The 16,384-nt window shown below is 37.6% G+C and overlaps 1 protein-coding gene across 1 annotated transcript in view; it reads left to right on the forward strand.

Annotated features, from left to right (window-relative positions):
- Window positions 1-409: 409 nt before the first annotated feature.
- ATAD1 (ATPase family, AAA domain containing 1) overlaps window positions 410-16,384 on the forward strand; it is a 65,706-nt gene continuing 49,731 nt past the window's right edge. Inside the window, exons 1-2 of the mRNA XM_011938745.1 lie at window positions 410-520; window positions 4,076-4,250. Coding sequence (XP_011794135.1) covers window positions 4,089-4,250 — 162 coding nt within the window. The 5' untranslated portion in view covers window positions 410-520; window positions 4,076-4,088. The remainder of the gene's footprint in view (window positions 521-4,075; window positions 4,251-16,384) is intronic.

Below are 16,384 nucleotides of genomic sequence, written 5' to 3' on the forward strand. Positions count from 1 at the left end.
TGAGGGGTGAGGGGTGGGAGGTGGCCATGAGCTTCTGCGTTTTGGCTAAAGTACAGACATAAAGCCGCGGCGTGAGGGTTTGCAGAGTGGTGGGAAGGAGAGAATGTCTTTGCTGGGTACGCAGAGCATTTCTACACTCTCAAGAAGGCTGCCCGATTTGTCAGGGTTGCGCCCGGAGCCCGCGAGAAGGGCAGGGACTTTCTGTGATAAGCGCCTTCCCAAATGTGGTGTCTGTTAAACTCAGAGCCTCAGCGAGGGCTGCTGGCAGACACGCCGGCTTCGCAGAAAGTCTCCGTCCAGCAGGTAGCAGGTTAAGCAAGCATCGGGTGCGCGAATTTGCTCTCGCTCACCATTTCTAGGCCTGGGAGCACGCCGCATTGTCGCCCGCGACCACGGGTCGCGCATGCTCCTTGCGAGCGAGTGGGTCGTGGCTCCCGCCGGAAGCGTTCTCTCCCAGGCTGCATTTCCTTCCTGTGCGAGGCCGGCTGAGGGCATTTGCTCCCGCTGTTTCTGCTCCTGGGTGAGTAGCGGGTTCCCGTGGGGCCTCATGGGATGGGTGTCGTATCCTGCTGAGGTCTTTAAGGACCCTCTCGAACCTGGGAACCCCCGGAGGAAAGGTCACCGCGGTCTTCTGCCACGCCTCACCTCAGTGCCGCCCCCAAGCGCCCCGCAGCCCTTAGTATCGAGAGGATTAACCTCCAAGGGCGTCCCGGGCCTCGCCTTGGCGTCCGGCCGGGCCTGTGCCCTTAGGGTCTGCTTAGCTCCTCCCCAAACTCGTGCCATTCCCGAGGGAATCTTTGTCGGCTTCCTGGTCACTGTGGGGGTTTGGGGTCGTCCCGGAAGACTTCAGAACCAGGCGAACCTAGACGCAGGCGGCTGGAATGAACCAGCTCTGATTGTCGCACGGGCGACAATCACCTTGTGCAGACTCGAAGGTGGTTCTTCAGGGCCGGGCACGCTTTCGCAGAAGATGGTGATGTTAATAATAACCTGCCCTCTTTGTGGATATTGGCAGGCCTTCATTGTCATAGGCTGTATCCGTAGGGCCTTTATGTCTGCAAAACCGGGACTTTTGAGTTTGAGAATCCGTTTGTGAAATACTGCAATGAATTAGGAGAGAAATGCTACAGTGAATGCTATGCTATGAATGCTGTACATGTAAATAAATTGCTCATAGATGAGGTAGTACGATTTCATAGTTTTCTACTCGGAAATGGAGAACTTAAAATGAAACGACCTGATATCGTATTTGCCTAGCAAATAACTCTAGGTTATAGTGTTTTAGGATGTTTCTTAGTTGCTTACAGCATTGTCATCGTATATGTACATATTTGTGTATTCATTTTGTCGAACTTAATGTTTATACAGGATTGAAATACACTCTCTGCTGTTGTTTGCACATGCAGCTTTTATTGTATGTTCGCTCTAATGGTGGTGTTGCTGTAACAGCCTTACATTGCAGGTATATCAATACCGAATGAATGATACGTGAGTGTACAATAAAGTATATACAGTTACAGTCTACAAAACAAGTTTCAGTTTCGTTGAAGGATTTTGAAGTAATTTAAAAAGATGGACTACTATTTTACAAGTGGCCTTAGTAGACCTAAGTCTTTACTACATTACAAATTTCAGAATTGGGAAAGATATAAATGGGTTTTGTATCTTGAACTTTTATGGGATTAAAAGTTGTTACTATATTGATGACTGGGATGTGTGCATAACAGCCCTAATTTGTTCATGTAGTTCAATGAATATCCAATAGATGACAGTTTTATCACTCTACCCACTCTAAACAAATGAAAATATTTTACTGGAATGCCACCGCTTTTCACGGGTCAAGTTAATAAAACCCTTATCTTGTCTAAATTATTTTCACCTGTGAGTATACTCCACGTAGTGATATAACACGTTTCAACTGCATTTTCAACTTTGTGGAATAAAGACTAGAAAAGTCAGTTTTTTACTTCCTATGAGAAGTGAAATATTGTGTAACCCATTTTTTTTGGAATCCATGTTGATGGAATCCTCATTGTTCCATGAGGAGAGATTTCAGTTAGTTGCCTTCTCCTGTTTGGCTTCTTTTGCTTTCTTTATAATTAATATAATAGCCGCACAGTGTGTTCTTTGAATAAAGTGGTGGTATCTTAACAATTATTGTATACCCAGTATATAGTGGGCGTCGTATATAGATGTTCAGTAAGTGCTATTTGAATGAATTAAGTCACTTAACATCCCTAGGTCAAAGTTTCTTCCTCCAAAATGAACCCTTTCAATTATTTAGTTGTTAAGTTTAAATTAAATATAATTATTGTGAAGCGAATGGCTCCTAATAATGGAGAAATGTGGAACGTTTTGGAAATCCTTCAGAAGTCTGACAGTGACTCTGTTGGAATGATTGGGAGGTTTTCTTCAGTTACAATTTATCGGTTGAACAGATAATTTTTGAATAGCGTCTGTGTGTGGCAATTATAAAGGTCTGTTTTGTGCGTAACAGTTATAAAGGTACATAAGATATACGTCTTGTTTAAAAGGATTTAAACTCTAATTGAGTAGATATCTCATAAGGTCAATAATGATTAAAAGCAAGACATTTTTTAAGATAGTATAATAGGGCAAAATGAATACTACAGAAAATTCATGTGATTTGAAAGGCTTTATGGAGCAGATAAAGTTGATTTTTGAAGTTAGGATAGAATTTGACTAGTTTGAGGGTGAGTGAGGGTAAATGGCCCATGCAGGGTACTAGACAGATATGCTGAGGGGAAAATATGTGTGTGGGATTTTCAGATACTAGTGACTCCAGCTATTTAGAGTCCCTTTGAAAAGGGGTGAAAGATAAAATGCTTAAAATTGACTCTGGAACTAGATTCTAGATTAGAATAGTTTTGAGTGCTTGGGAATCCTGTAAAGGGAATACTTTGGAGTCTTTTGATTAGAGAGAAGAAGTATATATCCTTGAGTGGAGGTGAGGTGTATAAAAGGAAATAAAAAATTTTGGAGCTATTCTAGAGGGAGGAAGGTGAAGAGGCTCTTTAATTTAGTAGTAGTGAGAGGAGAATTTTAGATCTGGAAGGACTGTGGATATTTATGCAGTACCTAACTTTTATCTGTGCTGAGCCATACCAATTCTGTTTTTGTCATGTTTATATGAGTGCAAATACATATTCTCTTTTCCTTATATATTCCATAGCATTCAGCACACTCCTGTGCTGAAAGTATAATGGCATTATTTGAAGCTAAGATCCTATCTCCCAAAATGTGATAGTCATATCACCCCTAACAAGCTTATTCTTCTGAGTAGTTATTGCCGTTGACAGAGGAGTGTATGTTTTCTGTAAGCCTAGCTTTGATTGATGTAGCTGTTCAGGGATATATGCAAAAGTAGACACATTTACCTCATTTTTTTCTCTTTAGCTTGGGTGAGTGCTGTATTCTTGTAGTAGTTGTCTCAGTTCAAGATTTTTCCAAGTTCTATTGCTTCCTACTTAGCTGGGTTGTTGAGAGCAATAGTGTGACTCAAAAAATTTAATGCCACTTATTAATTGAGAAAATGGCATGTTTAAATTTAAGCAGGCCTTGAAAACCTTTAAAAGTAGGTGTGAGGAAAAAGTGAGTGAGTTCACAATTTGAATTTCACTCAAAAATTACCTGGTATACATTACAGTTAATAGAAGAAATTCTTACCATCACATTAGTATTGTCGGGCTGCCTTTCTTCAGTGGGATTAGTGTTGTAGTCGATACTTTCCTAGACTCTGAAATAGTTCTTTAAAGCTGTTTGAGTAAATACCTTAAGATATTTACTGTATTTTTCAAGTAAAATGATTAATTCTACCAAATAAATCTGAGTTTCTAGTCTACTTCTAGTTTGCAAGAGGAGCTTTAAATGTGTTTGTTTACTTAACATTTAAAAATCCATTTCTCCTTAAAATGAAACACTTTGTTTAAGGTAGGTAATATTTTAATTTGACTAGAAGTTAGTTTTTCTTGCTTAGTTTAAGCTACTTTGTTAGTCTCCCAATTTTAATAAGTATAGTTATTACCTAGTGACATTTCTGTTTTTTTTTTTTAAGGTTAACAATCAAGATGGTACATGCTGAAGCCTTTTCTCGTCCTTTGAGTCGGAATGAAGTTGTTGGTTTAATTTTCCGTTTGACAATATTTGGTGCAGTGACATACTTTACTATCAAATGGATGGTAGATGCAATTGATCCAACCAGAAAGCAAAAAGTAGAAGCTCAGAAACAGGTATGATTGAAATGTCTGAAGATCATTTTTCTTGTGGCTAACAAATATTTTCCCCTCAAACTAAAAATTTGGTAGAGTGAACAAATTAATGAGAAATTCTGTAAGACTCACATGAAAATTGATACTCGTAGTTAATTTTATTACTCTTACAAAGTACTAGTTTATTATGACATTATTTCAAGTCATTTTTACTATATAAACAACTTATCAGACGAAGAGAAATGGAGAATAAAAATATAATATTGTGAACATCTTCATTAGAATATTTTTGTCAGCTTTCAAGGTAGGATCTAGGTAAAATTTTTTAGGTTAACCCAAAATACTTATCTTCAGTAATGATACGCCTTTTGCTGTGTATGACTTCTGAAATGTGGATAATACTGAAACATTCTTAGTCTTAAACTTATAAGCTACACTAAAATCTAATTAATGAATGGCTCTAAAAGTTGTTGATTATTAATATAAGCTGTAGTTTTGAACTTTTCACCTGCTGCCTCTTGTGGTCATTTCCTTTTAAAAGTGATATATTTGGTTTCTGTTTGTCATCAAAACATAAAAACCTTAAAGGAGTCTTACACATTTTTTGTGCTGTTAGCTGACTTTTCCCTCTGGCTCCTTTTTTTTAAAACAATAATTAATAGCTAAAATATTTATATCTTATTGAATATCTTATGGTATAATAACATAATTTATCTTAAAATAATTGAATAAGATATCCATGGATTTTTAGATCTGTCTTGTGAGTTGTGACAGATTTCTTCAATAAACATTTATTGAGTTCCTAGCAACTGCTTAGTACTGAAGAAAAAAGATTAATAAATCTTGTTCTTTCAAAATGCTATAGGCTAGTGTGGGAAATAGGGATGTAAATAAATGACTGTTTTACAATATTATGCATAGCCCTTACATCAGTAAAAAGTGAAAACCACAATTTTATAAACACTGCAGTAAGTGTATATCTGAAAGGCACTTTAGACAATTCTGAACTTTTTCCTTGAATTTTATTATAAAATAGTTGACTGAAGTTCTAGATTATATTATCAGCCTATTTGTAAATCTCTGGGAAGTCTGACCAGGGTAGATTAAAAAAAAAAAAAACTAATTTGAGTGTATCCATTTGTCAACCTAGGTGTAGAGTTTTCTTTCTCCCACCTGAATCATGAAAGTCAGTTTAAGTCTGATATAAAAATACTGTACGTTACATCATTTCAGCATTTTAAAAAGCAGAGGTGTGACTTTTAAAGATAATTTTGTCTTTTTTTCCCCGTGGCTTCTAAGAACTCCTGGAATATACATGTAGAAGACGTACAGAAAGCTAAATATAGATGCTAAATACTACATGAATGAACCATCATTATTAAGCCTTCATTTAAAATTATGTGTATAGTATTCTAAATATCAGGTATATGAAGTATTAGATACTGTGTCCTTCGTAGTACCCATGGTAGGGAGAAAAGATTTGTTCATGATAATATAAATTTTTTTTTTTTTTTTTTTTTTTTTTTTTGAGACGGAGTCTCGCTCTGTGGCCCGGGCTGGATTGCAGTGGCCGGATCTCAGCTCACTGCAAGCTCCACCTCCCGGGTTCACGCCATTCTCCTGCCTCAGCCTCCCGAGTAGCTGGAACTACAGGCACCCGCCACCTCGCCCGGCTAGTTTTTTTGTATTTTTTAGTAGAGACGGGGTTTCACCATGTTAGCCAGGATGGTCTCGATCTCCTGACCTCGTGATCTGCCCGCCTCGGCCTCCCAAAGTGCTGGGATTACAGGCTTGAGCCACCGCACCTGGCCAATAATATAAATTATAATAGTAAGTAGCATATGCCAGTTTCTTATTGAGTAGTGTAGACAGAAACTGTGGCTCTTAGAGAAAATAGTAGTCACCAGTGATTGAGGTAGTTGAAGGTGGCTTCATGAAAGAGCTTGGTCTCTAGGGTCGGCAAGGACAGTTTTAAATAGAATGCTCTACTTTTTCCTTCTTTGGTCCTTTTTGTTTTGTTGGGTGGACTGAGGCTGATAAACAATACACAGCATTTTAGAAATCCATCATCAACTGAAAAGGAGGGATACTTTTTGCTTCTAGCATTATCCCATTCCACAGTAATTAACCAGTGTTTGAAACACTCAGGATGAAATGGGATTTGCTTGGCCGATGGCTATAGCCTCTTGGTTACCCCTCCTCTTCTCTTCCCTACATCTCTGGCCAACTATTAAACATGCTATTGACTGGCCATGCGGTGGCTCATGCCTGTAATGCCACAACTTTGGGATGCCGAGACAGGCAGATCACTTGAGGTCAGGAGTTCGAGGTCAGCCTGGCCAACGTGGCAAAACCCCATTCCTAATAAAAATACAAAATATTAGCCGAACATGATGTCGCATGCCCAGCTGCTTGGGAGGTTGAGAATTGCTTGAACCCAGGAGGCAGAGGTTGCAGTGAGCCAAGATCACACCACTGCACTCTAGCCTGGGCAACAGAGAGAGACTCCATCTCAAAAAAAATAAAAATAAGTAAATATGCTGTTGACCAATTGAAGACTTCTGTAGGCAGTCTTAACTCATTAAATATATTCGAATGGGTGGCTGATACACAATGTTTTAAGGATAATTCACCTTACAGCAGTACGTAGAAGGAATAGGAGTCTAGAGGGACTAGAAGCAAGCTCTGTTGGTGATAGACTGCAACAGTCCTGACACCCTCTTAGAATAAGAGGGTGACAAAAGGAATGAAATGAGTGAAATAGACTAACACAAATGAATGCAGGAAGGACTTTGTGATGATGTGGGAAAAGAAAAAGGACATCTTAAAAATGAATCAAAGATTTGTCTGGATACCTCAAAGACTCATAATATCTTTTTTTTTTTTTTTTTTTTTTTTTGAGACAGAGTCTTGCTCTGTTGCCTGGGCTGGAGTGCAGTGGCCGGATCTCAGCTCACTGCAAGATCCACCTCCCGGGTTTACACCATTGTCCTGCCTCAGCCTCTGGAGTAGCTGGGACTACAGGCGCCCGCCACCTCGCCCGGCTAGATTTTTGTATTTTTTAGTAGAGACAGGGAGGATGGTCTCGATCTCCTGACCTCGTGATCTGCCCGTCTCGGCCTCCCAAAGTACTGGGATTACAGGCTTGAGCCACCGCGCCCGGCCTCATAATATCTTTTATAGAGGTTTGGAAACTGGTAGGTAGGGCAAATTTATGAGAAGATGACATTTGATCCAGCCATGTTGGGTTTGTGTTGGTGGGAGGAATTCAGGAGGAAATGTTCATACAGCAATTGAAGTTGCAGGTCTGAATCTCAGAAAAAAGGTCAATCCAGAGGTAAATTTCCTTGTCAGATGGTTATAAGTAGTTGGAGTTGTTAAAGCAGTGAGTCTCACCTGGGATAGAGTAGGCCATATGGTTATTCCTGTATGTGTGTATATCATTTGTAGGACTTTTCCCAAACCATTCCCCATCTCCCCTCACCATCATCAAGATGTATACATATATTTTTTGAGAAATTCTAATGTAATTGTCACTATAATAAATAGTAATTACTATACTAAGAATGATGAAGCCTCCAAAGGAGATGGTATAATGCACCATAATTGGTAAGCTGAAGAGTAAGCCTTGATACATATCCTTCATTTAGGGTGTAGAAAGATGATGTACAGCCAGTGAAGAATGAATAGGTCAATATGGGTAACAAGGTACCTGGCCTGACTCCTGCTGAAAACAGCTAAACAAGCTTGATAATTTTTTTAAAATCTTGTTTTATTTATTTGTTTTTGAGACGGAGTCTCTGTTGCTCTGTTGCACAGGCTGGAGTGCAGTGGCACAATCTCAGCTCACTGCGCCCTGCTCCTCCCTGGTTCAAGCAATTCTCCCGCCTCAGCCTCCGGAGTAGCTGGGATTACAGATGCATGCCACCACACCCGGCTAATTTTTGTATTTTTAGTAGAGATGGGGTATCACCATGTTGGCCGAGCTGGTCTCGAACTCCTGACCTCAAGTGATCTGCCTGCCTTGGCCTCCCAAAGTGCTGAGATTACAGGTGTGGGCCACCCCACCTGGCCTAAAAATCTTAAAAGCATTCATAAACTATCAACAAAGTAAAGAATACAGGTTGAAAACTTAAGACAAAAATTTCAGAAAGATAAGGTGAGCTTGATTGCCAGCCTTTACCTTGAGGGAATTTGCTGAATTCTGTTTTTATGATTTCAGAGGGGTTCAGTATACAAAACACAGAGCCAATCTAAGGTAGGCAGTCTCATAGATGATACTCCAATAAATCTAGAACCCCAAAAGGCTATCTGTAGTATTTCAACTAAAGATAAAGACATAATGTTTTAAAGATGAATAGTTTAAAGAGAGAAATTTAAGCCATATGCTGGGCGAGGTAACACATCTAAAATGTAGATACAGAAAGGTTGAAAATAAAAAGATGGAAAATGCATATACCACACAAATATAAGAAGAAAGCTGACTGGGCAAAAAGAAATTGTGAGGCAAAGATACTGGAGAAAATGTTTGCTAAATAAATGATGAAAGATTTCAGTTCACCAATAAATATAACATTTCTATTTGTGTGTAACTATTGATGTAGCCTCAAAGTATATAAAGCAAAAATATGATAGAACTACATGGAAAAATAGACATCTCCATTAACATGGTGAGAGATTTTTAACACCTAATAATTGTTCAGATTTTTTTTAAATTAAGGATATAGAAGATTTAAATAAAAAATGGACACGTATAGTATATTGTACTGAAATAAATGCAAAATACATATCTCAAGCACATATGATTTGTGAAAATAAACCAAATGCTAGATAATAAAGCAAATCTCAAGTTTCATAGTATCGCTACCAATACTATGTACTGCTATGGTACAGTACAGTAGAGATCATTAGGAAAATAAGTTTGGAAAGTAGGAAATATTTTAAAATGACTCCTAGGTAAAACACATAATAATGAAATGAATGGAAATAATAACATAGGTTAATGAAATAGAAAGTGAATATACAGTACAGAAAAATTAATAAAACCCCAAATTGGTTTTTTGAAAAGACATTAAATCAAGACTTTCAAACTGACAAGAAAAAAGTTACCAATAAAATGCCACCTGGAACAAAAAAGGCTTAATATTGCTGTAGATGTTAAAAATAAGGGCCAGGCACAGTGGCTTACACCTGTAATCCTAACACTTTGAGATGCTGAGGTGGAGAGATCATCTGAGGTCAGGAGTTCGAGACCAGCCTGGCCAACATTGTGAAACCCTGTCTTTACCAAAAATACAAAATTAGTGGGGCGTGGTGGCGCATGCCTGTAGTCACAGTTACTCGGGAGGCTGAGACAGGAGAATCGCTTGAACCCAGGAGGCGGAGGTTGCAGTGAGCCACGACTGTGACTACAGCACCAGGCTGTACTCCAGCCTGGCAACAAGAGCGAAACTCCGTCTCAAAAAAAAAAAAAAAATTAAATTAAATGAATAAACAAAACTCTGTCTCAATAAATAAATAAATAAATAAATAAATAAATAAATAAATAAAATAAGGACTGTTAATAACTATAGTTGGCCCTTGAACAACAAACAGCGTGTTTAAACTGTGTAGGTCTACTCATAAGCAGATTTTTTTTTAAATGAAAGTTAAAATGAGTGTACCCGTCTCTCCTGCCACTCCCTCCACCTTCACCTCTTTTAACTCTGCCAACCTGAGAGAGAAAGACCAACCTCTCTTCCTCACACTACTCAACATGAAGACGACAAGGATGAAGTTAATGTATTTCCCTTTATGATTTTTTAAATAACATACTTTCTCTAGATTACTTTATTGCAAGAATACAGGATACAAACTATGTTATTAACTGTTTCTGTTAGTGATAAGGTCAACAATAAGCTATTTTAGTAGTTCAGTTTTGGGAGAGTCAAAAGTTCTATAGGGATTTTTGAGTGTGGTGGGGTCAGCATCCCAGTCCCTGTGTTGTGTAAGGGTGAACTGTATATTGATAAATTTGAGAATTTAGGTATGGACAAACCCTTAGAAAAATAGGCATTTCTAAAACTGACTTAAGAAGAAATAGAATACATGGTTAGTTCTGTAACTATGAAATAATAGTGAAAATATCTTTTTATAAAGAAAATTTCAAGCCCATAGAACTGTATAGCAAATTCTGCCAGTATTTAAGGAACAAATTAATAATAACCAATTTATGCAAATTCTTCTAGAATATAGAAAGAATATAGAAAGGGAACACTTATAACCTTTTTGTGAGGCTAGCATAACTACAATTCCAAAACCTATAGTAGTCTGTAATTTCTCTCTCTCCCTTCTAAATTGGTATAAGAATCTTAAATGTTAGCAAGTTAAATTCAGCAATATAGAAAAAATACAATGCAGCCAGTTGGATTTATCCCAGGAGTTTAAGCCTGGCTTCATTATGGGATGGGAAATCAATATAATATGCAACATTAACAGATTAAAGAATAAAACGTATATGATTCTCTCAATGCAGAAAAGGCCTTACGCATTCATTCATGGGTTTAGAAAAGCTCTTAATAAAATGGGAACAGAAGATAGTGTTATTTTTCTTTTGTTTTTTCTGTTTCTTTTAGACGGAGCCTTGCTCTGTCCCCCAGGCTGAAGTACAGTGGCATGATCTCAGCTCACTACAACCTCTGCCTCCCGGGTTCAGGCAATCTTTAACTTGATAAAATGAATTTACTAAAACAAATGTATTTTATAGTGAAAAATTGGAAACATTTTCTTTATGATTAGGAGCAAGCCTGTTGTCTTTCATTACTTTTCATTACTTTTTTTTTTTTTTTTGGCTTTCCTTTGTTGTCATTACTTCTGTCGTTAACATTTTACTGAGTAACTAGCCACTGCCTAAGTCAAAAAGGTAGGGATTGGAAAAGAAAAACTAAACAGTCATTATTCATGGATAATATGATAATCTACATAGAAAGCCAAAGAATGTCTACTAGCTATCAGGATTAATGAGAGTTTGATGGGTTTGCTGGATTTAAAATCGGTGTACAAAATCAGCTGTTTCTGTATATCCGCCATGTTTTAAAATGTCATTTAAAAAAAAGATTATATAGTAGCATCAAAAATAAAAAACAACGGACAAACATAAGACATACAACACATTCATAGAGAAAATTATAAAACTGTTGAAAGTTTAGTTAAATTCGACATCAGTTAAAAAAATACTGGCAGATTTTCATTTTGTTGTATTTTTTCCTGAAATTCATGTGGAAGAACAAAAGTCTATAAATAGGGAAGGTAATCCTAAAACACAAAGTTTTATTTAACTACTTTGTGACTTGAGTTTTCTTATCTGTAAAAGAAGTAGTAATAGCACTTACCTTGTTGGGTTGCTATTGGAATTAAATATATAATGTAAAATAAAACAGTGCTGCATAAGTGTTTCCTATTATTTTTATAAGTTAAAAGATTTGTACTGAGGACATATACATAGGATGCATATGAATCAGTAAGAAAAAAATAACAGAAAAATGGGCAAAGAAACTTAAATAGGCACATTAAAAAAGAACACTGTCCAGGGATCAATAAACATATGAAGAGTTGCACAAACTGATTAGGAATCAAAGAAATGCCAATTAAAGTCAAATTGAGATACCTTTTCACCCCTGCCAAGTTGTAAAATTTTAAGTCTATCAATAACATGTGCTTCAGAGAATGTGGAACAGTAGGAACAAAAGTATTGCTGTTGGGAATATGAAATAGTATAACCATTTTGGAAGATAGTTTGGCGTTATCTAGTAAAGTTGAAAATGTGCATAGTCAGTGACTCAAAAGTTTTATTGTGGGCATATATCCAAGAACCAGGAGATATTTGCAAGAGTGCTCATAGCAGCTCTGCTTGTAACAGAGAAAAGCAGGAACCAATCGGAATATTAGTATAAATGTTGGTATATGCACATACAGGAGAAGAAAAACACTTTTCCTTCTACCCTTCTGAATTATCATTTGGGCCTCTATAACAAAAGATAGATAAATAAGAGAAAAACAAACAAGTTTATTAACATGTATCAAACATGCAACCTATAGGAGTACCAGAGATGTGTAACTCAAAAGTTTGGTTAGAACTTGAGTGTATATAGTATCTTGGCAAAGAAACAAATTTTTAAAGAAATGATCAGACAAAAGAAAAGGACCTTGAGTCTCTAGGGGCAGCAAACTGTGGGAAACTGATGGTAGATGAAGACTAGTTATTAAAGTTTGTTATGTAGATTCCTCTGGCTGTCTAAAGTTGTTTCCTTTGATTAACTTTTGTCCTTCCTGGTAAAGAGAAGAGGAGGGACACCTTTGTGAATTTACTCCTTTTAGGCAAGAAGGGGTAGGGCAGACAGCTTTTCTTATATCTGTTTTTTTTCTAAGTTTCCCTCAACTCAAAATAATTCTTATGCCAGAGTGACATACTTCGGTCTACACATGCCAGAGCATAGTATTAAGCAAAGAAAAGTGAACGAAATACAGATGCTCAACAACTCTAAGAAATGAGACGAAAACGTCACAGAAGAGTACTTAGAGTGTGATCCCATGTAGGCATTCTGAAACATGTAAAACTAAACCATAGAGAATCAAACATATGGTTAAGTTAAAGAAAAGCACGAGATGATTTCAATTTAGGATTGTGATTTTTTTCCTGGAAGACAAGAGAAGATCTGTATTTGAAGAGGGCCTCACAGAAGGGCTTGAAAGATAATGATAATGTTCTCGTTCTTAAACCTGGATTGGTGTTGATTATATTGTGTTTCTTTATACCTCATCTAAATAGTCTTAAGATATTATTTTATCTACCTAGTTATTAGTACAAGCACTGTAAGAACTTAAAAAAAAATGACCGGAGGAGTGAGATTAAAACCAAGATAATGTTTAGGGTACTGGTTATAGTCTTTTCTACCTGAATACACCTGAAGTATACAGAGTACTACAGACAGTCATAGTGGTTCACTGTGGCAGTGATTGTCAACTGAAACACTGTGTTCGGCAAAGAAATAATCAAAATTTGGGGAAGTTGGTGGGGTGGCAAATAAAATTTTTTAAAACCTCAAAGATTATTCGGTTATACCTCTTCTCACTTCTTTCCCACTGTCTGGGGAATCACTTGCATAAAGTCACCATAGCCAAAGAAGGAGAAAGTTGCAAAAGAGAATTGATTGTAAACATGTTATAGAATGGTCAAGGAGAAGAGGTCATGAGGAATATGATCTAAGAAAGTGATCAGTAATTTAGTGAAATCTTTAAGCTTGGAGAGAGTAATTTCCATTTGGTCGAGGCAGCAAGTATAATTTGAAGTAAAAGAATATGGTCATTCTAGAGTTGGGGGAAAAGAAGTGAAAAAAAGGGAAAAGGTTAGCGGAGAAGGAGGAGGTAGAGAGGGGCTGCCTAAGAGGGTATGTAATAGGTGGAGGAAGGTCCCAGAAGAATCAGTAGGGGTTGGGGTAAGTAGTTAAGGGAACATTTTTAGGGTTAGAGTTGTTTTATTTTTAGTATCGTGAAGGGGAGAGATTGTGACTAAAAGTGAGTAGTGGAGGAGGTTGGGGGCCTATTTAGGTAAATATGTGATCACTATTTAATGAGATTAAATCATTGTGGATTTTGAAACATTAGGGCATGGTTGAAGAAAGTATGAATTTATTGGGAACTCAATTGTTTTGTTACTATTCTGAAGCGTTACTCAGCAACTTGGTGGCAGATAGAATGAAGGGTAGTGTTAAATCCGCATTAGGGATGGAGCTGACTAGTATAACAAGAAGTGTAAGGATTTCTAAGGAGCACATCATTGAAATAATGACTGTGTGATTCAGGCCATTTAGAAAGTTAAGTATTACCAGATGGGGGATAATTTAGTTGGAGAATAAAAAAGAATTAAGGAATTAGAATACACATTAAGGACAAGGATCAGATGTGAATGTGGGAGGAGGAAGGTGTGACTTCTATGGTCAGAATGACAGAGCATTGAATCTAAAAGCTTAGATGTAGAACACTTTGAGTTTACCAGATAATCAGTGGGCCCCATGTGATTTTAAAGGCATTAGGATTTTGAGATGAGAGGTAGAAGATGGCATAGTTGCATCAAATCAGAAACATATCCTAGAAGTATACTGTTATGTTGGATTAAACAATATATTTGTAAATTTCTAGACTTGAAGCCAGGAAAACCTTCAGCTTGTGAAAGGTAGGGGATTTAATTGGTAATGAGAGAGGAGATGGTTTCAACATGGCGTTGTACAGGGACTGGGATTGTTCTGGGCACAAACTGTTGCTTGGATCATATTTAGATGTAGTAGAAGAGTTTTGATAAGCTATGTTTTTGATGAAAGGGTGGGTTAATTGAGATGTGTACTCTAATAGATTTAAAGTGCAGGATGAATATATGTTAACTGTCTTGGGAATTTATAAAGACAGTATTTTGTTCAGCACGTTAATTAGACTATATAGGCTGGGCGTGGTGGCTCACACTTGTAATCCCAGCACTTTGGGAAGCTGAGGCAGGTGGATCACCTGAGGTCAGGAATTCAAGACCAGCCTGGCCAAGATGGCAAAACCTTGTCTCTACTAAAAATACAAAAATTAGCTGGACATGGTAGTGGGTGCCTGTAGTCCCATGTACCTGGGAGGCTAAGGCAGGAGAATTGCTTGAACCCTAGTGGCGGAGGTTGCAGTGAGCGGAGATCTCACCATTGCATTCCAGCCTGGGCGACAGAGTAAGACCCTATCTCAAAATAATAATAATTAGACTATTTACTTTTCTTGAAATTGTGGTTCAGTAGTCAAGGGCCAGGAAAGATTTCATACACAGAGTTAAACACAGAAAGTGACATACTATGACCTTAATTATTTAACTTAATGTCTTTCTATTTTTAGTCCTATCATTACACTGTAGTCTTGAAAACTATTTCTGTTATTTTGAGAGAAGTAAGAGCTGAAGTATTCTGTGAAGGAGTAGTATACTGAAAAAACTTTAAAAACGTGGAACTCTCAACGGCCAGGAATTTTAAGAGCGTCTATCACAGAATGCCAACTTGAAAGAGCTAACATTAGTTAACCCCAGAAAGCTGTTGTGAACTCCATTGCCAGTCAAGTGGCTTTTAAACCCAAGATTTACTGGAGGCTGAGTCTTATAAAACTGAGAAGCTGAAGTAAATAAAATTGAGATAGGAGTCAGTAAGGAACAAGCAGTTAGTGTTACCTAGGTGGTAAGGGAGTAGATAGAAGTGATAAGGAAAGAAGAGAAATAGAAGCTGGAAATCAGAGGAGAAAAATCTCTGCAGTTGTTTTCAACACAAGCATAGTAGAAGAGCACCATAGTACTGGGAACCCCAAATATCTGAGACAGGTCTCATTTAATTTAGAAAGTTTATTAGCCAAGGTGGAGGACATGCACCCATGACACAGGCTCAGGAGGTCCTGATGACATCTGCCCAAGGTGTTCAGAGCACAGTTTGGTTTTATACATTTTAGGGAGACATGAGATATCAGTTAGCATATGTAAAATGAATATTGGTTCGGTCCAGCTCCAAGCAAAGGTGAGGCAACCTGAAGCAGGGAGGAGACTTCCAGATCATAGGTAGATAAGAGACCAGTGGTTGCATTCTTTAGAGTTTCTGATTAGCCTCTCCAAAAGAGGCAATCAGATATGCATTTATCTCAGCAGAGGGGTGACTTTGAATAGAATGGAAGGCAGGTTTGCCCTAAGCAATTCCCAGCTTGACTTTTCCCTTTGGCTTAGTGATTTGGGGTCAGCAAGATTTATTTTCCTTCCACATTTCCTCCCTTTTCTTTTTAAAAATCTTTTGAAGAAAGCATATTTAGAAGAAAATGAATCTCTAGTCTCAAGTTTCATCTGATCTCTCATGGCTAGGATGGTTTATTCCTTGACGGGTAGGTCTGAGTTACTAGGAAAGCTCATTTTTAGCAGGTTGTGAAGTCTCATGTCATTTGAAGAGAAAATAGGGGGAAGAAGGGAGAAAAACAACAACAAACGAAAAACAAATCCTGGAAAATGTATATAGGCCACATTACCTGAAGTCCATCCGTCTGTAGACAGGTATGAAAGTGGCTTATGTGTGTGAGTTGCTGTTCTGTTCTTCTGAAGTTTAACAGTCTAGCTTCAGTTCTTA

The sequence above is a fragment of the Colobus angolensis genome, unplaced genomic scaffold (genome assembly GCF_000951035.1).
Source record: "Colobus angolensis palliatus isolate OR3802 unplaced genomic scaffold, Cang.pa_1.0 Scaffold177, whole genome shotgun sequence".
Taxonomy (NCBI): domain Eukaryota; kingdom Metazoa; phylum Chordata; class Mammalia; order Primates; family Cercopithecidae; genus Colobus; species Colobus angolensis.